At 37.1% G+C, this 26,963-nt stretch overlaps 1 protein-coding gene across 5 annotated transcripts in view; it reads left to right on the top strand.

Annotated features, from left to right (window-relative positions):
* ADCY5 (adenylate cyclase 5) overlaps positions 1–26,963 on the top strand; it is a 251,405-nt gene that overhangs the window by 135,861 nt on the left and 88,581 nt on the right. For all 5 annotated transcript variants that reach the window (XR_007951906.1, XM_051985420.1, XM_051985421.1 and 2 more), the window contains exon 2: positions 26,506–26,655. Coding sequence is in view for 4 of the 5 variants with exons in the window: in XM_051985420.1 (XP_051841380.1) it covers positions 26,506–26,655 (150 nt within the window). In the remaining variant the exon portion in view is untranslated. The remainder of the gene's footprint in view (positions 1–26,505; positions 26,656–26,963) is intronic.

Below are 26,963 nucleotides of genomic sequence, written 5' to 3'. Positions count from 1 at the left end.
CACTGTGTAAATATTCACTTCTATCTTGTTATCATCATCACTCAATAACTACCTAATTTCTTTAATAACTAAGAGAGGCTTCCCAATGTTGAATAGAATACCCTGAATGTTTGTTAAGGTTAGTTGTACCTCCACACACATATCCCCTTCCATCTCTGCTCACTGTCCCTTCAGAGATGCCTCTCTCTCATTTATTTAGCCTTGGGATGAAATAATGAAATGATGTATAGAGAGAGGGAGAGAAAAGGGAATCAGTCATTTATCCGCCAAATTGTTACAGTAGGGTAGCCTACCAGTCAGCTGATATAATCAGCTCTAAATAAAAAGTTTATAGTCCCAGGATGATAGGGCACTCTTTCTTGAGATTCATGTCATTGCCCCAGGGTAATACCCCATTAGTACTCATTTTTAATCTTTAATCCTTGCACTCCCAGAAGCTATTGCATTTCCTGAAGTTCTTATTAAGAATCTGAGAACTGTAGGAATAATTTCCAGACATCATAGGTTCTTCCAGTCCTTGCAAGGACACAAAGCCTTCTCTTCTCACTGAGTGAGATCAGTCTATCTGAGCATATCCTTTGGCTCTCTGCTGAGTCCCTTCCCCCATCTAACTTGGCTTCTTCCCTCCCTACAGCCACACCCCTATATTAAGGGGGAGGGAACAGCTGGAATAGACTTTGTGATCTGAAGTTTGCCTCTTTTGGAAATGTTGGATGGATGTCTTCCTTTGGAGAAAAGGTTATCTTCAGAGAGAATGCTGGGATTTTCTTATTTTGGACTTTTCCTGACAACCGGCAGTGTGGGAAGTTGTAGTCATTCTTATGAGAGGCAAAGTTTATGCTCATTTTGTGTATAGGGTATTACAAGGTCTTCAGAGACCAGGTAGTTCTCCTTGGATACTGTCAGCATTTTGATTACACGTGAAATATGGTGTTGTAGGGCTATGTTTGACCAGAATAACTGGCTAAAATTTCCTTGAGTTTTGGTAACAGAGAGAAGAAAAATAGTATATTTAATTGGTCAATTGTGCTTTTTTCATAAAGATATGTCTTTATTAACATAATAGCATCAATTATTAATCTATAATAACAAGCATGTGCTTAGGAGATGAAAGATACATTACAATTTAAAGAAATGCATCCATCAAAGGAAAAGTTAAATACTCTGCTCATCCTAAACTTCAATTCCATTCATCTAGCAGTTTAATTCAATTTTGGGTTTCTGTTTTACTTTGATGAGGAACCTTCAGCTATTTTGCTGCTCCGTGATGCTGACAGCCTTAGGCCTTATCCACAGATCTTAGCCCATAGAGTACGGGTTCTTGTTTTGATGCTCAGCTGCTGCCCGAAGCAATTGAGAATCCTTTGCTAGTACAGGTTTCCTCACATGCATCTTGGATTTGACTTCCACTAACTAGTATCTCTGTGTCTAGAGAGCAACTGCTAAGTTTCCAGGAGAGTTCTGCTTACAGTTAACAGTCTACTGCTTCTATTTCCTTTCATGGTCAAAGCTAAAAAGTCAGGAAAAGTACATGGCATATCCCTACCAAGACTGTCTTTTTTTTTCCATGAACTACAACAACAAAAAAAGGTTATATCTTTCTCTTCCTTTGAAGCCCATCTTTTTGTATTGAAGTTATTTTGCATAAAGCACAAGACGTTTCACTAGAATAGCAAGTTTTAGTACTTTTAGGATCTGGTGTTAGATTCTTCTCACTTCTGACATAAGATTCACTTATTTTTACGAGAGGCGAAGTTTATGCTCATTCCATGTATAGAGGATTACAAGCTCCATAAAGGATATTAGCAGTGTTGTTGTTGAGTAGTTTCAGTCATGTCCTATTCTTTGTAATCCTTAGGGTTTTCTTGGCAGAGATATTAGATATGTTTTCCATTTCCTTCTCTTTCTTATTTTACAGATGAGGAAACTGAGGCAAAATAAGTGAAGTGATTTCCACAAGATCACACAGCTAGTAAGTGTGGGAAACCAGAGTCTAAACTTCCAGAGCTCTACCCACTGTGCCATGTAGCTGCCTCCTAGTAGTGACTCAGGAGAGGTGATGTGACTTAGGGAATGTAGGCAGAATTGGAAGTTGGAGGACAAGATTCAGGTTCTAATTCTGTCACTTCTTAACTTAAGGAAGTCACTTTCTTCCCTTATCTTCTACTTCCTTACAAGATGGGTTTGAAGTCAATTATCTCTAAGGTCCTGCAAAGCTCTAATTGTTTATTCCCATTGCACAACCATTAGGGAACCTGTGACACAGACATGCCACCAAAACCTTCTGTTCTTTGTGTGCAGCTGGCAGCATGGCCCAGCACGTATGACTTGTTACAGTGCAGTGTTACACACAGCCCAGGAAAATACAGACTTAAGAGGAAAAAGTCTGCGGGAAAATTGTACCCTACAACTATAGTAGTCTACCTTGAAGTAGTCTCTTGTTTACTTCTCTAATTTCCTAACTCTCCAAGCAGCAATGTAATGGGCCAGCCTAGAACAGGGTCAGTTAGTTAGCATAGAGTCTGGAAGTCTGGAAGACAAATTCATATTTGGCCTTAGACACAAACAGTGTGACCCTGGGCAAGTCCCTTAACCCTGGTTGCCTCAGTTCTCTTATCTGTAAAATGAGCTGAAAAAAGAAATAGCAAACTATTCTTGTATCTCTGCCAAGAAAATTCCAAATTGGGTCACAAAGAGTCAGAAATGATTAAATAACAACAGAATACCAGTCAGGAATTTCTGCTTTTTTGTTGTTTTTGTTTGTTTATTTTTACATGTGGATTGTAGATAATCTTAACACAAAGAAGAACTAGTCTATGGACAGAGCTGCTTTGACATATCTCACCTGCCCTAGCTTCCTTTTTGTGAGTACACCTGACTTCTGCTAAATACTTTCTTCTTAAAGGGGTCAGAGCCTTTTTTCTTGGACTATTTTCAAACACATTTCAGCGACCCATGTAGCCCAGTGTTTTTAAAAAGTGGTTTTCTCACATGTGGTGTTGATTTTAGTGCAGTCAGCACTTGATTGCATACACAAAAAAGAGAGAAACTACGACACCATTAATCAGAAAAAGCAGACAATTAAAAACATTTTTGTATGTCTTTGTAACACTATGTGATTTTTTTCTCTTTAGCAACTGATTACTAGTGATGTTGGCTCAAACAAACAATAAAATGAGTATAAATTCTCTCAATGCACATCATTGGACTCTGTTCCTGCTCATGTGCTGCTGAACAGTTCTGAAGAAAGTCACTCATCTCTGCCAGCTGGGTCTGATAGAAACCATATGTTATTTAATCCCACCTGGATACTCACTGCTGCAGGGCAATTTTGCTGCTTCTTCCCCAATTGATATTCCTCATTACATTTCAAACTTTTTTTGTCTTCCCCCAAGCCCATAATACCCTTTCCTTCCTCTCACAAAAGGACCCGATCATTTATATAGCTATAGACTTTACTGAACTCCTTGTTCTTCCCTAAACCATACGCCAAATCCTCTGCACATAGGATGCCAATTGCAAATAAAAATGTTACCACTAATCCATATATAGACCAATGAGGTGGTAGAGTGGATAGAATGCTGGGCCTGAAATTAGGAAGACTCAATTTGCAGAGTTCAAATTTGGATTTAGTCACTTATTAGCTCTGTGATTCTGGGTAAGCAATTTAATCTTCTTTGCCTCGATTTCCTCATCTCCAAAATAAACTGGAGAAGGAAATGGGAAACTACTCTGCTATCTCTGCTAAGAAAATCCCAAATAGAGTCATATTACTGAAAATCAACTGAACAAATCCATACATTAGAATTCCTGTGGGCAGAATACTGAATTAATTTAAAAATGTTGTTAGCTATGTGTTCTTATATTTTTATTTATTTTGTTAAACATCTCTCTTTTACATTTTAATTTGATTCAACTGCATGGGAAGGTTGTGGATCACATGTGGCTTCTCTGCTCTGTACCACCTCTCATGCTCTCCTTTGCTTCAGTCTCTGAGGATGAGGCACCTCTTCTCATTGTCAAATCAATCTCTCCTCTCCCCTCTTTCCTCTGCTCTCTTTCTGTCCTCTTCAATCTCTTTTTAATCTCAAAGTTTCTTCTCTGTCATCTACAAATATACCCAGGTGTCTCCCCTATCCTTAAAAAAATAAAACAAAACAAAAAAGCCCTTCACTTGACCCTGTAATACATCATCCCAGGAGGGTTAATGGAAAGAGTGCCAGATTTAGCATTGGAGTACTTGGGTTTGGATCCCAGCTCTGTCAATTAATACCTATATGACCGTGGGCAAATTATTTACCTCTCTGGACTTTAGTTTTGTTTTTAATTTCACTTTTATTTTCAGATTAAAAATCTCTCCTTCCTACATCTCCCACACCTTCATAATTGAGAAAGCAAGAAAAATAAATCCTTTTACAAACATGTATTATCAAGCAAAACTAGGTTTTAGTTTCTTTGTCAGGAAAATAAAGTAATTAAACTATGTTCCCAGCTCTAAACTATGGTCCTGTGACACTCCCTTTCACAACTAGATTCACAGAAAAGATTGTCTGTGTTCTTTTCCTCAATTTCTTTGTGTTCTCCTCTCTTTTTGACCTCTTGCTGTTTAGCTTCCAACACCATCACTTCACTTTCTCTAAGATTTCTTAATTTCTTAACTGCTAAATACTATAGGGTTTTGTTCCCCTCAATCTTCATTTTACTGAATCTGCAGCTTGGACACTGATTTCTACCTCTTTTCATGACAATTCACCTTCTACTAAGCTGCAAAATTAATTTTTCTAAGACACAGGATTGGCCACGTCAGTCTTATAGTTCAGTAATTTTCAGTGGCTCACTATTGCCTCTAGCAGTTCAACTCTCCTTAGCTTAGTACTTAGGGCACTTCAGAGATGGTGATAAGGGCAACTAGGTGGAATAGTGTGATTAAAGCACCAGGCCTGGAATCAGGAACATCTGAATTTAAATCCAGGCTCAGACACACACTAGCTATGTGACCTTAGGCAAATTACTTAACCCTATTTGCCTCATTAAAATGGAACTAGAGAAAGAAATGGCAAACCACTCCAATATCTTTGCCAAGAAAATCCCAAATGGAGTCACAGAGTTAAATACTTACTCTCCTTACTAAAGTCTACATTCTGGTTGAACTAGCTTACTGCCTATTCTCAAAACTTAATATTCCACAACCCCCTTCGTGCCTTTGCATAAACATGCATATTTATCCATGTCCACATTAAAGAGAAAGAAGAGTTGGTATAGTCACAGGATGTACTAAGGATGAGGCTTTAATCTGTTAAAAAGTATTATCCTTTTACAAAGAATGAACATGCTGTGATTGAATCTAGAGGGTGTAACATCAGTGGAGAATCAAGAGAAGGAAAGGGGGGATGAATGGATCATACTTTTGTAGAACTTCAAACAGCTCACTAGAGACTTCTCTACTTCTAGCCAGTTAGTGTGGGCCAACAGGATCTGCTTGAGGACAGGAACAAATTCATCGAACGGGACCTCTGGTAACAGAAAAGATAGTTATGGACACAAAAAAGAGGTAGCCCTGTCAGCTGAGAGTCATCATCTGAAGAAGGATAGGCCTTGTGGGTCCAGCTGAAACGCTGGCCCTGCAGACCACACTCTCTCTGGGGGTAATGGGAAATTTTGTGAAGACTACACAAAGAGGCAAAGGTGTCATTGAGACCTTTTAGTGATGGAATTATCTATCAGTTGTCCTGATACTTCTGAGAACTCTTAGAGGTCTGCTTGTATCAGAGGGGTGAGTAGCTTTGTCTACGTATTCCTTATACCAGTGCCCCACTACTGTTATATTCTAGTCAAAGGCCACTCTTCCAAAGACATTGTGTGTAGCTGAGGAATTTTGTGGCCCATGTTACTTGGGGGAATGTTATTGTTTGTAGTTATTGTTTTGTTTTTATAATTATCGTTTTACTTAGTTTCTGTTTGTAGTTATTGCTTTTACTTAGCAAATGTCATTTTTGTTGTTACTGAGTCATTTCAATTGTGTCCAACTCTTCATGCCTCTATTTGGAGTTTTCTTGGTAAAAATTCTGGAGTGATTTGCCATTTCCTTTAAGTGACTTACCTAAGAAGTATCTGAAGTTAGATTTGAACTCATGAAAATGAATCTTCCTGACCTTAAACCTAGTGCTATACCCATTATACTAGCTAGCTGCCACTTATGTCTTTCCTAAAAGTCAATTGTGTCTACTAGGTATCTGTCAGTGGGAAATACATCTCTAGAGATCTTGTGAACTATACTTTTAAGATTGGGCACTCACAAATTCCCTTTGAACCTAAAATAATAGCCACCTTCTGGGTACCCAACTCACTGATGCTAGTGAGGAAGGATATAATTCAGAAGAGTTGCTATTCTTGCTATGTCCTACTTCCTTACCTCTGCCTTTTAGAATCCCTAGCTTCTTTCAAAAGCTATGGTATATCCTATGAGAAGCTTTTCCTCCTTTCCTTAATTTATTCTTTCTCTTCATTTTCTCCCTCTTTCTTCTTTCTGTTCTTTCTTTCCTTTCTCCCTCCTTCTTCTTTCTCTTTCTCTTCTTCCTTCCTTCCTCTTTCTCCCCCTTCATCCCACAGGTAAGAAGAAGCAAATGTGAGATAAAACATTTGTTCAGGTACTACTCCTTGTGTGGATAATTGAGACCAGACTATATTGACTTCACTTTTTTTTTTTTTTGTCATTATAGTTCTGATCTATATAGGACTAAAAAAAAAAAAAAAGAATTGAAGAGGGAAAGATTGAAACAAACTCTTCCCATTCTTTCAAAAAAAGTTTGGTTGGAGTTGCTAGGTAGTGCAGTGGATAGAGCACTCAGGAGGACCTGAGTTCAAATCTGCTCTCAGACACTTAACACTGCCTAGCTGTGTGACCCTGGGCAAGTCACTTAACCCCAATTGCCTCTGGGGGGGAAAAAAAAAGTTTATTTGGATGTCAGTGATGCAGTTTCAACTGAGTTGCTTCTCATTTTCCCAGGCCTAAGTCATTGTCACTCTGTAACATGGCCAAAGTGAACATGGCCAACAGTAAAATCACCTGACATAAAGGCTTGATTTCATCAATATTTTCTTTAATTCTATTTTTATTAATAACTTCCTTCTTGGCTCCTGGGATGCAAATGCAAGAATCAACATTTCCTCTGCCTTGAAGAATTTTATAGTAAATTAGAAGAGACAGCCTTGTACACATCCCCCTATACCAGTGCAGATTCATAGTTCCTCTGAAATTTATAGTCTTAGCTGTCCAGAACAGTGAGAGGTAGAAACTTGACCAGTGTTGCATAATCAGTGTATTCCAAGCAAAATTTGAACCCAAGTTTTCCTGACTCTGAGGTTGGGCCTTTATCTGCTTTGTTATGTTGTCTGACCCCTTATCTGCTTTGTAATGTTGTCTCTTATACATAATAAGGTATAATTAAAAAAAAAAACATGTTATAAAGGCAAGAAAGAAAAGCAGATGAAGTGCTACAGGAAAACTTCAATTAGGAGAGAACAATGTGTGTGGCACAGTGCCAGATTTGAGAGATGTAATGAGTAGAATATTTATTCCCTGTCCTCTGGGAGCCTACAGTTTCAGAAAGAAGACATACATGTAAAATGCTAAACAATAATGTGAAGTAAATAATAATGCCCTCCCAGAGGAAATGTGTCATTAAGTACCTAATGAAGGATATGGACAATAGCTGCTATGGATTTAGAGGAGGGAGAGATCAATAATAATAGCTAGCTTTAAAGCTATTTTATTTTATATAATTTTATAGAATGCTTTAAGATTTATAAAACACCTTAGAATAATTCTCTCATTTAGACCTTAACAATCCTGGGATGTAGTTGCTATTATTATCCCCACTTAACAGATGAGGACACTGAGTCCGAGTTAAGTGACTTTTCCAGGATCATGCAACTAGTGTCTGAGGCAGTATTTGAACTTAAATTTTCCTGACTTTTGAGTTGTATACTCCAAATACCGGTTACCTAGCTGTCCCTTTGAATCATATCATCATTTAGGTGATGAATTCAAATCCCATAGTTAAGTGGTAAAATTTTGGAAAGCTAAGTTGGGGCCAAATTATAGATAACCTTCAGTGTTGGATGAGTAATTAATTATTTAATTTCTAAAAGCCTCAGTTTCCTCATCTGTAAAATAAATAGGTAGTCTCTAGAATGCCGTCAGTTCTAAATCTGTGATATTTTATGAATATAAAAAAGAGTTGTTGGTTTGTTTCAGTCATGTTGACTCTTCCCTATTTTGTAGTTTTCTTGGCAAAGAGACTGGAATGCTTTGCCATTTCCTTCTCCAACTCATTTTACAGATGAGGAAACCGAAGCTGACAGGAGTAAGTAATTTGCTCAGGATTATACAGCTAATAAGTGGCTGATGCTAGATTTGAACTCAGGAAGATCCTGATTCTAAGCTCAGCACTCTATCCACTACACCATTTAGTCCCATAGAGGGACACTAATTGAAGGGTTCCTAGAGAAAATGGGAGAGGATGAGAGCTAGAGCACGATTTGTGGGCTTAGCCTTTAGAAAAGAAAAAGGTTAGGAGAGAAGAGCTAAAGAGATACTGTTGAAAACAGAAGTCCCACAGATTTGCATTGATTTTCGATGAAGGAAGTTAAGATTAGCAAAGTACTCCCGTGTCTGTCTGTCTGTCTCTCTCTCTCTCTCTCTCTCTCTCTCTCTCTCTCTCTCTCTCTTTCTCTCTCTCTTCTCCCTCTCCCTACCTCATCCTCTCCGCTTTCCCTCCTCCTCTCTTTCAGAGAGTATATTTGTTGTCTGGATGGGAGGAGTAGGTGGACCAAGTTATGGATGTGGTAGTTGCTGTGGGGATTCCTCTGGGGAATCAACAAGATGTGAATAAAAGGACTGCCCAGCAGCCTCCAGGGCTCAGTTGTAGGGAGATGACATGAATTTGTAGTACACTAGGTTGGCAGTTATTATTTTTGATAAGACTTCACCACATATTCTCCAGGATCAGAGAGACAGCTTCCATTTTTAGAAAGTACATATTACTCATGTTAAAGTGGTGAAGCATTCTGATATTTTTAAGATTAATTTTACAGCTTAATCAGGAAACTAATTGATGATTTATCAAAGCTAATTGAAGCAGGTACTTTTGAAATCACTGGAACAAATCCTCTCCAGTGTTAATCAGGATATTTTGTTATCTTTTAGATTGAGGATAGGGGAACCTTTTTTTTTTCTCAAGGGACACTGAATTGGGCTGAAGTAGGAAGATGGATCATGAGCCATATACAAGTGAAAAAAATTAAAAACCCACTTAATTTTTCTCTTTAAAAATACCTTTGCCCTTTAAAATTAGAAAGGAACAAAAAACTTTATATATTTTTAGTTGAATAAATCTTTACTGAATCCTTTCTGTGTACCAAGAACTGTGTCAAGGATTAGAAATATAAATACAAAATAGAACAGCCCCTATCTGCAAGGAGCTTGAATTCTGATAAGGATAGGGAAGTGGTATCAGGGAATGGAATTTTGATCTAAGGATTGATAGGGACAATGAGCAAATGTGTAGTACACTCAGTTGGCTTATATTTTCCAGAAGCAAGGCAGTATTTTTGTCTTTAATTACGTTTTTTTTTTTCCAATGAAGAAAAATCCATTTTTTTCTCTCTCTCAATTTATCCCCATTGAGGGGAAAATCTCTTGTAACAAATATGCTTAATCAAGCAAAACTAATTCATGTATTGGTCATATCCAAAACATATAACCACAATGCTTTATTAAATAAATAATAAAATTTTACTTTAGTTCTGTATTATATTTAGGTTGAAGGAAAGAGAAAAATAGAAGTGATAAATGAAAAATAATAAAACAATGCAGCAAAAAAGAGAAAGGGAACGATATTAAGACAAGTTATGTTATAAGAATATGGTGTAATTTTACCCAGAGAAGCAGATATTCTCACAATGACAAAGTAAGAGACATGCAACTCAGGGATATATACAAATACATAAAGGGTGGTAGAAAGAGAAACAGTAATGACAGAAAGCATGAGAAATAGAAATAGAATATATCATGCTGGGATTAAGGCAACAACAGAGGTAAGGGAGGGGATGGATCATGCTGGGAATTCAGATGGGTGTGTAGTTAGTAAGTACTATAAGTCAGAGAACCATTGAACTAGAGCTGGAAGAGATCTTGGGTTATCTCGCTCAAACTTCTCATTTTACAGAGGAGGGATTTGAGGACTGGGGAGATGAAATGCCCAGGGTCAAATACATAATGTGAATTAAAAGCAGGATTTGAATCCAAATCATCTGACTATAGAGCCAGTGCTTTTTCAACTGTACCATTTAACCTTCTGTGGATCTATCATTTGAGTCCAGAAAAGTCAGCCAAGGTAGGAAAGAGCAAGCAGGTAACATGTTAGACACTGACTGCTATTCACAGGAGGCTGCAGGTTGTCATGGAAAGAACTTTGAACTTCAAAACAGCAAACCTGAGTTTGAAACTTAATTCTGACACTTATTACCTGTACAACCTGTGGCAAGACGGTGAGTCTTAGTTTCCTCATCTCTAAAACAGGGAGAGTAATGCTTGTGATATCTAGGTAGCAGGATTATGTGAGTATCATGCAAAATGGATGCCATACAAAATGCAATGTAAGGATCATTATTACAGATTAGGAGGTTATCAAAATCAGAGATCATGACCACAGACTGTTGTTATTTATCTTTCATTCTGTAAGAGACCAAGAGGTGATGCTATAACATGCAAGCGAATTAGATTGAAGTGAGGGAAGGTTGTGCAAGGATACCTGTCTCTTTCCCCTCCAGAGCTCTCTGGATCCACTGGCCAGATATAGAGCAAGATGACTGGAGATGGCCCATTCTTTAACATTATTTTGGCGTTACCATAAAATAGGAAAAAGGAAAGCAAAGAATCTTTTCTTTGTGTGCAGAAAGTCTGAATAAAAAGACGCTAGGATTGAGGCAAGGGATCTGGGAAATAAACAGAGGATGCAAGTAGACTAAACAAGTAGAGACTTGTTTAGAATGAATGGGAATAAGGAGGCAGAGACCAAACAGTACCTGACAAAGGTGGAGAGATGGTCGGAGAGAAAAAGACTTGGTAGCCTTTGAGTCAAGTGTGAATGTAGAATAGTACTTTTCCTACCTACTCTGTTACTTTTCTCTTGAGCTGTGAGCTTCATCAATATGAATATTCCTTCTAAGAAGGCCGTTTGCAATCCATCCCTGCCTGTGTACTTTTCATTTGTGCCCTTCTACAAGGTTACCATATGCCATGCTGGAAACCCTCTTCTCTTTGTTTATTTGATTTTTTCCCTTCTTTTTCTCTTGACATGTCAAGGATACCAGGAGAGCATATGGTCCATCCATCAGTTATCCCTTGCTATTATATCAAAACCAATTCATCTTTTTTCACTCATACATTTTTTGATAAAATCCTTTCCTGTTCTTCATAATTATCTATTGATTATGTATTACAGCCTACTTTCACCCATAATGCTATTTTTCATTGAACTCTGGGTGATCCTCATCTTCAAGTCTTTGGATAAAGCCATGTTATATGTCTAAATACAACAACACTGGAAGGATGTTGATTTGTTAAGACAAATTATGGTATATGAACATGATGGAATTTCCCTATACTATCAGAAAGGGGTTCAGAGAACTCAGGTAGATTCATATAAACTGAGTGAAGTGAGCAGAACCAAGAGAACTATGTATATAATAATAATAGTGTAAATAAAAGCAATTCTGAAAGATTTAAGAACTGTAATTAATGCAATGACTGACCATTACTCCAGAAGCATACTGGGTGCCTAGTGATAGAGAATGATATGGGATTTTAGTTTTATTGAATATGCATATTGGTTAGAAAGATTTTGTGTGTATGTATGTGTGTGTGTGTGTGTGTGTGTGTGTGTGCATTTGCCTTCCCTCTGTCCCCAAGAGGTAAAGGGATGGATATGGGAAGTGAGATGAAAGCTACAGTTAGGATTGCAGGAAGAAAGGAATACACAGAAATATGCTTATGAATGGTACATAAGTGAACAGACAGGAGGACAGCAGGAGTAACAGATAAGCTGGACAGCTTTGAGATTATATGTTGAATTTATTACATACTTGAAAAGAAAAATAAGCTGTACATATTAAGAGTGTCAGTTTTATGCAAAAACAAATAAATCAATGAATAAATGAACAAATAAATAACATGGACCTTTATTTGGTGCCATTAAAAGGTCATACCTTCCCAGTGGAGTCTAGTGTTTTGTCCTCAAGATACATTCTGGGCCAAATTCATTTATAGCATCTGTCCAAGCTCTGCCTCCTGAATGACAAGCACTATAGGTTTCCATCCAATTGTTTATCACAGTCTGGATGACATGCATTCTTTATCCCCTGGGTTTTTCCAGGGTGTTGGTCATCTTTAGCTCAAACTCTTTCGAATGGTTAAGATCTTATCCTGGAGGCTCTGCCATGGTTTTTTTAATCATCAAATGTCAAACAGGAGATAAAGAGAGAAGTCTGAAGAACTGTGGCTTCTGTGGGGCACAGTATCCATTAAACTATCCCTTTGATGTCTGAATTAGCTAATTAACAATGATTTTTTCCTTTAGGGACTCACTTTCAATGGCATAGCCATAAGAGTTTAGGCTGTACCTCAGCTCCATCTACCATCTTTGCCTCATACTTTACTTGCTTCTAAGTGAGGAAGTGATCATTCAGCATGTTCTCCACTCTTGTTCTAGATTAAATTAGTACTAAACAAATCCTGTTTCATAGACTGAATTTTCTCTTTCCTAATTCTATAAAGAAGTCCTATGAATTTAGCATTCAATCAACAACCAACCTGAGGCATGTGCGTATGTGTATGTAGGGGGAAGGGTAAATGTTATGAGAAAAGTGCTTTGAAATCCTTACAGGGCTATGGGATGATGTATCAATCAGCTGTCCTTGTATGTTTATAGATTATCTAAATTTTTTTCTAAAGAAATATTTAAATTGAAGCCCATCATCCTTTACTTTAAATAGAATGCACTGAAAATATCCTACTATTTCTCTTTCAAGGCTAGTATAAAAATAAATAATTGTGTTATAATACATGGCCTATCATGATATGTGGGATTGTTTGTCCCCATCCTATAGTGTCCCCAACCCCCTGGCCGCCTCTCTATATAGTGGCCTCAAGCTACTCTGATTTTTGAGTTCTTTTGTCTGCTTGTTATAGTTTTTCTACTCAATTCCTCACTGTCAGTTATCAGTGTACCTTACTGGTGCAGTGATCCTGCTTCAGATTTACTGCTTCTAATCTGGAAACAGCTGGGAAACTAGGTCACTGAGCACATTAGAATTGTGCCTAAAATAATAGTAAATTTTAAAAGGTCTGAGTGAAGACCTAAGGGTCTTTTCTATGATCGTAGATTTAAAGCTGGAAGGGATCTTAGATGTCACTGAATCAAACTTCTTCATTTTATAGATACGGAAATTGAGTCAGAGAATAGTTAAGTGGTCATAGTGAGTAAGTAGCAGAAGGAGGAGCTTTTCAATTGTAATGTTCTACTTGTTCTGGTTTGGCTAGAACATAAGGAACATATTAGAAAAGTACTTGTAATAACAATAATTAACATCTATGTTTTAAGGTTTGCAAAAATGCTTTACAAATACCTTATTTTATCTTCACAATAACTCTGGAAAGTAGGTCCTATTTTATTATCTCCATTTGTCAGATGACAAAATTGAGGCAGATAGAGTCACTAGTATGTAAATTCTAATTTGAACTCATCTTCTTTACTCCAAGATTACTGGATCATCTACTTAGCTGTATTCTGGTTGATAAGATTATGGATAGATTAGATTATTTGATTATAGAGGAACTTCAGTGACTAACAAAAAAGTTTACATTTGATGCTTAAGAATTAAATTCCTGGAATCACAGAATCTGAGATCAGGAAGAGACCTTAAAGATTATCTAGCCCAACTAATACCTAAATAATATTTCTATAATATTTTTTGTTCTTTAGTCATTTTGGTCACGTCTCAATATTAGGAATGTCATTTGGGGTTTTCTTAGCAGACACTAAATTGGTTGGCCATTTCCTTCTCTAGCTTACTTAACAGATGAGGAAACTGAGGCAACCTGATTAAGTGACTTGCTGAAAGTCACACAGCTAGTATCTGAGGCTGTATTTGAATTCATAAAGATAAGTTTTGTTTTGTTTTGTTTTTTAATTTCAAGTCTAGTATCCTACTGTATCACCTAGCTGTCCTTACAAAATTAGCAAATTAGTTTATTCTGAAGACCGTCGCTGATGGGGAATTGATCACCTCCCAAGGCAGCCTACTCTACTTTTGGACATCTCTGTTTGTTAAAAAGTTTTTTCTGTGCATCACACTTCATAACTTTCACTTTCATCACTGATTTCTGCCTTCAATGAGCTTTTCATCTCATTGGGTGAACTAGATTAGGGCTAGAATTACCCATAATTCTTCTCCCGTGTCTTCCACCTTTGAATGGATCTTGCAGTAAGTTTAAACTTATTGTGTCTGACAAAGGGGAGGCTGGATAATCTTCTGAGTTGATTGGACAGGAATGAAGTATTGGTCTCATGAAGGGAGTAGAGAAGCAAGGGTCTATGCGTCAGTACAAACCAACCTTGTCATGCTTCCTTGCTAATCTCCCAGGGCTCCTGTCACACCACACGTGGTCTGAAATAGCACTTGTGGGACAGTGCAAGAGCCAAGTTTCTCTCCTCTAACTTTTATCTTATTAATCCAAGAACACTTTAAAAGGAAGAAGTATTGGAGGTGGAAGCAGGTGGGAGCTAATAGCACTGACAGCCTCAGCAAACCCTTGAGTAGGTTTATCTACTTCAGTTTTTGCCTTTGAGCAGGATATATCATCATCCTCCAGAAAATCCATCAAGCACTTAATTGAATGTGATGGGGTTAAAAAAAATTCCACATAGAACAACTTTGTTGGCTTTTGCAATACAGATTTCTTCTCTGTTAACAACTTGACATCTTCACAGAATTCTTGGGTCTCTGGGCTAATACCCTGTCTCCTGGCGAGACTCCAGGAAATCCAGCTTAGAAGAAAGAGGCAGTATATGTGAATCTGAACATAGGTTTTAGAAGATGAGATGTCCTATTGGGGAATGGCAGAATAGGTTATGATATAAGAATGTAATGGAATATTATTGTTCTATAAGAAATGATGAATAAGCTAAGCCTGGAAAGACATGAACTGATGTAAAGTGAGGTGACTAGAACTAGGAGAATATTATATACAGTAAAAGCAAGATTTTGTGATGATCAATTATGACAAACTTAGCTTTTCTCCATAATGTGGCGATTGAAGACAATTCCAATAATTTTGGAATGGAAAATTCCATCCACAAATAGAGAAAGTACTATGGAGATTGAATGAAGATTGAAGTATACTTTTTTCATCTTTTTGTTTTTTCTTTCTTGTGTTTTTTTCCCCTTTTGTTCTGATTTTTCTTTCCTAATGTGACTAATATAGAAATATGTTTTAAATGATTGTACATGTTTAACCTAAATCGTATTGCTTGCTATCTTGGGGAAGGGGAAGATAAGAGAGAGAGGGAGAAAAAAAAATTAGAACTCAAAATCTTATAGAAATAAATGTTGAAAACTATATTTGCATGTAATTTAAAAAAATAAAAATACTTTTGAGAAAAAAAGTTGAGATGACTTGGTTTGTAAAGTGGAAGAGAATATACTTTTAAAATGTGTGAGGGGCAGCTAAGTGGTGTAATGAATAGAGCACTATCCCTGGAATCAAGAAGACCTGAATTCAAATGTGACCTCAGACACTTACTAGCTATATAACCCTGAGCAAGTTCCTTAGCCCCTTATTGTCTTCCCCTTTAAAAAAAAATTGTATGCACTGTGCTAGAAGTATTGGATTTGGTGTCAGAAAGGTGCATTTGAATGTTACCTCTGATTCTTATTATCACAGTGATCTTAGGCAGATTTCTTACATTTAGTGAGCTTTGATTTCTTCCATGTAAAATAAATTTGAGATATCTAAATTTCCAGCTTTAAATGTTAAGAAACTATAAGTGTATTTGTCAGGTTGTATGGGTTAGTCTTTCTTGTCCACTCAAGAATTCTAGGGAGGAGCTGTCCAACCTCCTAGAGTCACTGAACCCCCTCCTAGTGAGCTCAGCTTAGAATAGGGGTGATTCATGCCTCATCAGAACTAATTAGTGGCTTGAATCAAGTAATTAACTTCCAGCCTAGGCAAAAATGACTAGGCTCTTGGGTCTGTCTCTATTACCTTAGTAATTCAAAAGATCCACCTAACTGAGCTAGTTTCTGAGCCAAAGAGTTATATCCCCTCAGAATTCTTCCATAGTCCTCCCATCTTGAATAACCTTTTTAAATTTGATGGTATCTTCAAAAATATCTCCTCAAACAACATGGGTTGTTTGGGGCAGCAGTAGCTAGTGTTTGAACTGGCCAGTAGCTTGAGAAATCAGAATGGATGAATTGGATTGGAGATGGTTCTTAAGAGGCAGGGAATATGTCTGTGGTCTGACTTCTGCTTTGGTCCAGAAGCCTCCCCAGTGATGGCAATCATGACTTCCCAACACACTGAAAGTACCCCAAGAACAGAGATGAACCATCCCTCATTGAAGCGGCTGCTATCTGAGTATGAAGACCATAAATAGTCCTTTTTACATTTTTCCAGCTACCTAGCCCAGGGATTCTATAGATTGGATCATGGGCTTTAGAATTCGAGAAAACCTTGGAGATCATCTAATCTAACCTCTATATTTTATAAATGAGAAAAATAAAAAGTCCATTGCCCCAAATCACTTAAGTAGTTAAGAAATAGAAATAAAATTAGAACCCAGACCCTCTAACTCCAAAGCTAGTTCTATCTCTACAATGCTATTCTTCCCTTTGTCTCTGTACACTGGGAGTTCAGTCATTCATCTTTGACAGGAGAATGTGAACAGCCTACCAACTGGAAGTAAAAGAACACCTGGATTCTGATGAATCTGGAATCTTGTTTTAGGGGAACCATCCTGTCCTCTGAGCTGGGCTGAGACTACGGTAACAAGCCAGAGCTAGCTCTGCAACTAAGAATTTGGGTGATGAGAATGATAGGTCCTAAGTGGACCTTCAGTCCCTGGAGAGAGGATAAAATATATGTCCATGTAAATATTACTGGAAAGGAAGAAGTCAAGAGGAATAATCGATACAATATGAGATGAACTTTTACAGTTCTTCCCTGCCTTTTGGATCTGGCAGGAAGTTGCTTGGTGTTGGTGGAAGGGAAGTGGTATATATGTGTTCATGGCAGGAAGGGAGATTTTATTAACCAGAAAAAGACTTCAGTCTTCAGGCAGCTAGTTGACAAAATAAAGCACTGGACCTGAAGTCAAGAAGACTCATATTTTTAAGTTTAAATCTGACCTAAGAGATATCCTAACTGTGTGTGACCCTGGGCAAGTCATTAATCCTATTTGCCTCAGTTTCCTTCTCTGTAAAATGACCTGGAGAAGGAAATGGCAAACTAAGCCAGTATTTTTGCCAAGAAAATCCTAATTGAGGTTATAAGAGTCAGGCACAACTGAAAAAATGATTGGCAGCATGGAAATCATTACAAAGATTAAACTCTCATGGGATCTCTAACTGGGTCTCTTGACCACACTTTTCCCTCTTGAACAATTTGTTTCCCATTGATTTTCAACACCACCCGGTGAGTTCTTCTGCTACCTTCCCCCCACCCTTCAACTTGCAGTAAGCAGACAGCATCTCCCCTAGGGAGTTTCATCGAAGCCCTGGATTTCAAAAACAGACAAAGCAGAAATGATTCCATTTCTCTCAGGCCTGCTGCTTGATTTTCTTTCACCTCTTTGCTGTAGGAGACACTCGCCACAAACAGACAAGCTTAACTTCACACCAACAGCCCAAATAAACACACAGCCCGAGGGGAGCTAGCAGATTGAGTTTCAGAAATGTTGGGCTTCTTCGATCTGGAGGCAGGGGGGATCAAACCTGGCGAAGTAGCCCTTTGTAAATAGTCGACCTCCTCTGCTTCTTCTCCACTGCATCCTGCCAAGAATCACAAAATTGCAAATATTGCTCATCCTTGCCCCTTCCTCTATGGCTGGGGTAGAAATACTGATTAATTTGAGGAGGCAGCTGGTGATGCACAGGCCTGAAGTCAGAGATCTTGGGTGTTAGTGGGTACTGTCACTGACTAGCTGTGTGACCTCAGGCAAGTGACTTAACTCTTCTGAATCTCATTGTCCTTATCTGTAAAATGAGAGGTTGGACTCAAGGATCTCTGAGGTCCTTTTAGCTTTAACATCCCCTCACTATAATTTAGATTCTGGAGCCTAGCTAAGATTATTGAGATCTTGTATTTGGTTCTCTCTCTTAATGTTAAATGAGTTCTTGCTCTCAATTTTATCCATATGTGGATAATCTGTTCTATGGTAGTCAATCAATCTGGTACATTCTATGTAATGTAATCAATCTATGTACGAAGGTATGCAAATTTAGGTCACTATTCAAATAAGGGAGAGTAGGACATGTTTGAGGATTATGAATAGGAACTGAATTCGAAAAGCATTTCTGTCTTTTGGAATGATAACTAGTGTCATCTTCCCCACCCCACCCACATTGCTCCTCTTCACTCCCTACATAGTGGGTAGTATATCTGATATGGAGCAGAGAGATTTGCTTCTCTCCTTCATCTTCCACATTTATCTCTAGGTGACTAGATATGGCCATACACACACTTTAGAACTTTGCCAGATCCATGATGCATTGATAGGCATCTTTCCTCTGCCATTGTAGACTATATTCCTTCCAGTCCTTAGCAAATAATTTCATGAGTTGTTTTGATCAAAACTTAGTGGCCAACATTCTGGCAATGAGTCTTCCTGCATTTATTTGAGGTTGATCTGTAGTTGAAAGATACTCACTTTTTGAAGTCATTCCATCTTGACCTACTAATGTTTGCAGCCCTGTGGTATAGTCTAGGAGAATGGAAAGTCATCTATACATCACAGAAGGATTTGGAATAAGACTTTAGTGGGGTAGTTATATAATAAACACACACACACACACACACACACACACACCATATATGATATAGCTGCACAGCTAGATAAAATAATAGAGTGCCAAGTCTAGAGTCAGTAGGATTTCAAATTCAAATCCATCCTCAAACACATAGTAACTGTGTGAGCAAGTCACTTAATCTTGTTTGCTTCAGTTTTCCCATCTTTAAAATGAGTTGGAGAAGGAAATGACAAGCATCTTTGCCAAGTCATGGCAACATGAAGAGTCAGATATAAATGAAATAATGTAGCAACAATAACTTTTTTAAGGCACATGAGTTCAATCCTGATGTCCTCAATTACGGTTGCTACAGTTTATCATTTCTATCATCATAGTATTTTTTCTCTCAGCCCAATACCACCCTATTTCATGCCCTTACACTTCCTATCTGGATCATGGTAGTGGTCCCATAATTGATTCTTAATTCTCTCTGCAGTCCAATTCATTTGGCTGGATAAATTGGTCAAAAACAAATATGCTAAGTTATTTTCCAGTTTTCTCAGGAGTTTTGTCAAGCAAAAACTTATTGAAGAGGCAAATAGTTCAATGGAGTCAAGAACCTGAATTCAAATCTCACCTGAAACACTTAACATTTCCTAGCTATATGATCCTGGATAAATCACTTAATTCCAATTGTCTCATACACACACATAAAAGTTATTAAAGTAATTGGAGCCCTTGTGTTTATCAAACTCTATGCAGCTATATTCACTTACTTCCAGGACTTGTGTACTTACGATATTTCACTGGTCAACTTTTCTGTTTGTTATTTTAAACCAGGACGAAGTCATTATGATGATGACTGCTTTGTCATATCGTTTCCCTTTCTTCAGAATCTTTTTGATACTTTCTCTTTAGATCCTTGAATTTTTGTTCCTCCAAGTGAATTCTGTAATCATTTTTCTAGTTCTGTTAAGTAATTTTTTGGCAGATTGATTGATATAGATTCCTTCTGGCCCCAAATCTGTGATCTTTACATCTTTGTAGGGTTTACTATTTCACTCATGCTCTCACATTTTCATTTTCTGTATCTTGCTCCATTATTTGCCTTCATTCTTTCCAATATATTTGGTTTCTCCCTCTCTCCTGCTAATTGGCCTCTGTCTCCCAGAATGCTCAGTCTTTTCCTTTAAAAGCCCCCAACATCACTACTTCACCTGCTGTTTGTAGGTACTATTTCTGTTTTTCTTGCCCATCCATACCAGCCATTTCAAATGCTTAATTGGATTGAATTTCACTATCCAGTTCACATATCCAGTAACATAAGCATATTACACCGATGGTTTTCACTCTTTTCTCAGTTTTTCTCCTTAAATTTTTACAATGAACTTTCCAAACCTAATCACTCTAGTTCTCTTGAAATCAAACTCTTGCAGATCATCAGTAATCTATTAATCACTAAATCCTACTTTCTTTTTTCAGTCCTCATTCCCCTTTAACTTCACTTCTCAATAAACTCAAATTAAAATGCCTATGGTGTGCAAGACATCGAGATTACAAAATCAAAATAATTACAATACAATAGTAAAACAATTCCTGCACATTCTTTCACATTCCATATGTACACAAACATACACATCCACATATCTAATATATACACACATGTATAAGTATTCATGTTTATAATATGTACATATTATGTGGTAGATTACCAAAGTACCAGTTTTGGAATTAAAAAGATCTGAGTTCAAATCCAACTTCAAATACTTACTAGTTTGTGACTCTGGGCAAGTCACTTAACTCTGCCTCAGTTTCCTTTAAATGATCTAGAAGAGGAAATGGCAAACCACTCTTTTTCTTTGCCAACAGAACCCTAAAAAGGATCACAGAGAGTCAGATGAGTGAATGAACAAGAACAGCATATTACATTCTGTTAGGGATGCTGCTTGTACACAAGTAAATAGGAAGTATATACAAAGTAGCTTTTCAAAACCATTTATTTATTTATCCTTTTTTGTTTATCTTTAAATATTTACTTTGCAAGCAATTGTTGTTTCTCCCTCAGCCTGCTCCCTTCCTCCCCCTCCCCCCAATTGAACTACTAGGAAAAAAAAATACATTGGATTTCTATAGTCCTGCAAAGCAACATCTCACATTGACCATGTCCAAAAATGTATTTCACATCCTGCATCTTGAATCTCTCACCTCTCTGATAGGAGGTAGGTGGTATGAGTCATCTTTAGTCCTCTGGACTCATATTTTATAATTGCATTTAATCTAAGTTCTAAAGTCTTTCAAAATTATTTCTCTCTATTATGTTATTCTTATTGTGGAAAGTGTTCTCCTAGTTCTATCCATTTCATTCTATATCAGCTCATAAAGGTTATTCTTTTAAAATTGTCCATTTGTCATTTCTTATGACACAATAATATTTTATGGCATGGATATACCCCAATTTGTTTAATCATTACTCAAGAAGTGGACACTCATTTGTTTGCCATTTTAGAGTATTATGAAAAGAGCTACTGTCAATATTTTGGTATCTGTAAAGTCTTTCATTTTCTCTGCTCTTTGGGTATAGACCTAGTAATTATATAATTGAATCAAAGAGTATATACAATTGAGAACTTTGGGGACATAGGGCCAAATTGCTTTACAAAATGGGTAAAGTCACAGTTCCAACAACATTTCAGTGTGCTTGTTTTCCCATTTCTTATTTTCCTTACTTGTCATCTTTGCCACTCTTATGGATGTAAGTGGAACCTCAGAGTTACTTTTATTTTCATTTCTCTAATTATTTGTGGCTTGGAACATTTTTAAATGGTTATTGGTAGCTTAGATTTCTTCCTTTGTAAACTACCTGTTTGCAATCTTTTGCTATTTATTTGCTGGAGGAAAGACTCAGTCTTATAAATTTTAATCAATTATATATCTTGAATGAGACTTTTATCAAAGAAACTTAATAAAAAAGACTTTTTTCCCCCTTTCTGTTACCCATCTCCCTCCTAATTTGAATTGTATTAGATTGTTTTGTATAAGAACTTATTTTTCAATTTTATATGGCCAAAATTGGCCACTTTATTTTCTTTGATTCTTTTCTGTTGCATATTTAGAATTCTCTGCCAATTCATATAGCTAGAAGGTAATTTACTCTTTGTTCCTTTAATTTGTTTTTGTGTCTAAGTATTGTGTCTATTTGCAGTTTATTTTGGTATATGATATATATTGGTCTATTCTCAATTTTTACCCAATTGCTTTTCAGCTTTCCCAGTCGTTTTTTGGGGAGTCAATAACTGGAGTTTGAGGGCTGTATTAAACTATGTTACTGTGTTTATTTGCTTCTATACAATGCATACTTATTTTTTCCCACTGATTAACCACTTTATTTTATAACTATACCCAAAAGGAGCAAAATCTTTTTTAATAACTGTTGCTATGCAGTAAAAATTAAGATCTGGTACTGACTGACTCCCTTGCTTCCCACTTTTTTTTTCATTATTACCCTTGGGGTTTCTTGACTTTATGTTTCTTCAAGTGAATCTCAAAAATCTTTTTTAGCCCTATAACATAGTTTCTTGATGATTTTGGGGTGGTTAAGTCAATTAATTTAGATTGTATTGTCATTTTTATTATTTTGGCTCAACTTATTCATGAACAATGAATTTTTTCCAAATATTTATGCCTTTATTTTAGCAAAACCTTATTGTTGAATTCATATAATTCTTAGCTATATCTTGGTAGAAACATTTCCAAATAGTCTATATTTACACTAAGTAACTTCGAAGGGGAGAGAGCAGTAACAACTAGATTGAGGATCAGGAAAATGCTTCTGAAGGAGATGGTGCCTTGAGTTGTACTTCAAAGAGATTCTATGAAGCAAAGGTGAAAAAATAGTTCATTCCTGACCTGGGGGGACTTACCTGTACAAAATTATAGAGATGGAATGTGGGATGGATTATGTTTGGAACAGACAGCAGGCAATTTGCTCCTGAGGGGTTTTGCATGAAGATGAATAATATGAAATAATACTGGAAAGACATGGGAGAAACATGTCAGGATAAAGATGTATGAATAGAACAGTGATATGGTCAGATTCTTTTTGGATAGTTACATGGAAAATAGATTATAGATAATATGATTATATATTTAGAACTAGAAGGAAACTTAGAAGCCATCAAGTTCATCACCTCTCTTTTTACAGATGAGACATTCATATGGAGGTTAAGTGACAGCTAATAATCTGAGGTGGGATTTACAAGTTTAAAACTAGGCTATGTGAGAACAATTATTCAACAGGAGTCAATCACATTAGTCCAGGTAAGAGGTGATAAAGGATTTACCTCAGGCTGAGATTGTGAGTAAAGAAAAGGTGGCAGATGTTGCAGAGGTAGGACTAATAATAAGTCTTGGTAATCAATAGGCCTTGAGGACAGGAAGAATCAAGGGTAACTCCAAGTCTTTGAATCTGTGAACCTCTTTGATCAGTCTCCTGATTTTGAGAATGTTGCTTCATTCCTCTTTCTTGAAACTCTTTCATTTCTTGGTTTGGATCATTTTAGTCACCAATTCTTATTGAATTGTTTGTGTTTATTGTTTGTCTCTTTTTGGGAGGGGAACCTCTTGCATTTATCCTTTTCTAATCCCTTTGTTACCACTATAATTCTTATCTCATGCCTGGACTGCTCATTAACTTCCCAACTGGTCTTCCTGCTGTCAGTCTCTGCTTACTCTACTCCATCATTCTTCAAAGTCTTGACAAATTCATCTCCCTAAAATACTGCTTTCATTGACCTGCTCAGAAATCTTAAGTTGCCCACCATTCCCTCTAACAGGAAGTCAACAGTTCTTAGTTTATTATTCAAAACTTGCCACAATCTGCTTTTTCAAATGTATATTTCAACATTTCTCACTTAAGCTCTTCACCTCAAATCATAAATCTTTATGCAGTGATTTATGTCCATATTTTTTCTTGGAACAGAATACCCTCCTCACCTCTGTCTGCCCCCCAAAATCTCAGTTTATATTCTACCTTTTCTTTGAAGCTTGGAAGTAATCAGGCTGGTAACCTGAGCTTGATAATTTACTTAATTCATCTTTGTTCTCAAATGAGTAGAAAGATACAGACATTTCTTAGAAAGCTGAAATTCAATAAATAGTCCAAAAAAATGGGTAGAAAACTCAAGAACTGGAATAAGTTGAAATACTGTCTTAGAGCCATTGTCTAAACAGCATTGTGGGTATGGTTGAAGCAAATCAAATGAGCCAGAAATGTAAGTAGGATGTCAGAAGCCTGGATTTTTACACCTCTAGGAGAGTGATAAAGGAAGCATTTACAAATAAAGTGTAGAATGGCCTAAAAACTCAAGGGGAAAATTTGAGGGAGCAGATAGAAAAGTACCACTTTCTTCATTCAGATGGACTAGAGATCATAGATTCATAGATTTTGAGAGTTGGAAGAGATCTTCACAATCATAGGATCCAACTCATTCACAAGAGGAATCTCCTGTATCACCCACCCAATAAATGGTCCTCTACTACAGGCCTTCTTAAACTTTTTCCATTTGTGACCCCTTTTCACCTGAGGGTTTTACTTAACTCCTGAGTATATAGGTGTATAAAATAAGAATACAAATCAAACATTTATTGATAATAAATCATAAAAAATATTTTTATATATCTATGATATATATATATTTATATATCTCTAATATACATCTAATTAAAGACCAAAGAAATTTGCATACTAACAAGATAGTTGTGCTTGTTTATTTTTTACAGAAAGAATTAAATCTTGGTGTATTATTTGATACCTTTTTATGTTGTCAAATTTTTAAAGATCCCACATTTGGTTACACAATCCCATATGGGGTCAGCATGACACACATTTTAAGAAGCTTTGATGTAGCTACTATTTGAAGACCTCCAAGAAGATGAAGCTTCTACCTTTTGAAACAGCCCATTGCATGTCTAGCTCTCATTGTCAGGGCCCAAAGAAGGGCCAGGATAGACCAGAAGGCTGGAGATCAGAAATTTGATGCAGCTGAGTTGCAGTAAGAAAGACCTTGGTGGCCTATAATACCTAAAGAGAAAATGGAGCAAGATTATGGATAGAAATTAAGAGTTTCACTAGATTGGGAGCAGGTTGTGTGAAGAACTAAGAATTCCATCAGATATGGAAGCAGCAGCTCAAGATTTCCCCCGTAGTTAGGAGTTTTGTTCTTATTGCTTAGCATCCGATCTAGAAGAGGTTTCAAGTGAGAGAAGTATACCTAAGACAGAGTTCCATCCAAGCCTCTCGAGCCAAAATAGGGGTTTTTAGCTGTTCAAGTTTGAACCAGAATTCTGCAGATTTGTTTCTTTCCATGCCTTTATTTGCTAGTTATTTTTCTTCACTTAGTTTCCTATTAAAATTTTCTTTTGAGAAGTCATAAATGTAACTTTGTCAGAACTGGGGGAGGGGGGCTGACACTGGAGTGATTTGCCATTTCCTTCTCCAGTCCATTTTACAGATGAGGAAACTAAGGCAAGCAGGGTTAAGTGATTTGCTCAGCTAGAAAGTTCCTGATGAGTCTTTCTGATTTCACCTAACTGCCCCTACATAGTAGCAACTTAATGAATATTTGTTGAATAAAAGATTTGTAAAGAGAATGGAAAGGTCCATGGAACAATTTACTCCAACTCTTCCATTTAACAATCAAAGAGGTCAAGATTAAGTGACTTATTTAAGGTCACACAGGTAAGTTCAGTGTTCTAAGCCAACTTAGAGCCCAGACCTCCTGACTCAAGAGTCACACTCCTTTTCTAACAGCAGGAACCTGATGAATGTCTATTGATAGAATGTCCAATTGAATCCACTAAGCATCACTATATACTGGACAGTCACACACTCAGAATCCTTCATCCTATGTGAAGCTTTCCTGGAAACAAAATTTTTTTTTGACTGCCTCTAATTGTATAATCTTTCCCTCCCTCCGTCCTCCTATCCCCCATCTAAACACACATCCTAGGTGTCCCTTTTGCTGCCCCACTAATTAACTCAACCTTTGATTTGTAGCCAAGGTAAATATTTAATCTGTTTTATGTATTTGTTTGGTAGTTATTATTTAATTATCCCTAAGTCTTTATGGACTGTTAACATTAGACCAGCCCCGGAACTTAGGAAAGACAGGTAAGACCTGGACCTAGATGAAGTCAGGGAAGAAAATCAAGGAGAAACAGGTTATGCTTGACAACTCTGATCCCTGAGTGGAGATCCCACAGAATTCTGATTTGGAGGACCCTTTGAGTCCCTGGAAACCCTTTGAACATGAGTGTTGTGTCTAAAAGTTTGGACTGTTTTTGAGATTGTGACCCTTATTTTTTTCAGGCTGTATGGACCAAATACAGTCCCTGACCTACACTAATCTGTGTTTATTTCCATTTCCAATATTTCAGCTTGTCTCCAATGTTCTCATCTTCTCCTGTACCAACATCGTGGGAGTATGTACCCATTACCCAGCGGAGGTCTCCCAAAGACAGGCCTTCCAGGAAACAAGGGAATGTATCCAGGCTCGGCTACACTCACAGAGGGAAAATCAGCAACAGGTGAGGTGCTCTGAAGACAAATCCCCTCCCTTGCCCGCTTATTTGTGAGGCAAAAAAATCTATTTACTTTTTATTTTTTCAAAGAAAAAGTATATGTTTTCTCTTCCTTCCACTTATTCTTTCCCCTTATTGGAAAAAAGAAAAGGAAAACTTGTATAATAAATATGCATAGCCAGCAAAACAGATTCCCACATGATCCATGTCTAAATCTGTAAGTATCATTCTGTACACTGGGCCCATCACCTTCTCTGCAGGAGATAGGTTGCATCCTTCATCCTTAGACCTCTGGAATCATTGTGTGAATTGAT

This window comes from Antechinus flavipes, chromosome 3, assembly GCF_016432865.1.
Source record: "Antechinus flavipes isolate AdamAnt ecotype Samford, QLD, Australia chromosome 3, AdamAnt_v2, whole genome shotgun sequence".
NCBI lineage: Eukaryota > Metazoa > Chordata > Mammalia > Dasyuromorphia > Dasyuridae > Antechinus > Antechinus flavipes.
The sequence above is the reverse complement of the archived record's forward strand: the minus strand, read 5'-3'. Positions and strand labels throughout refer to the sequence as shown.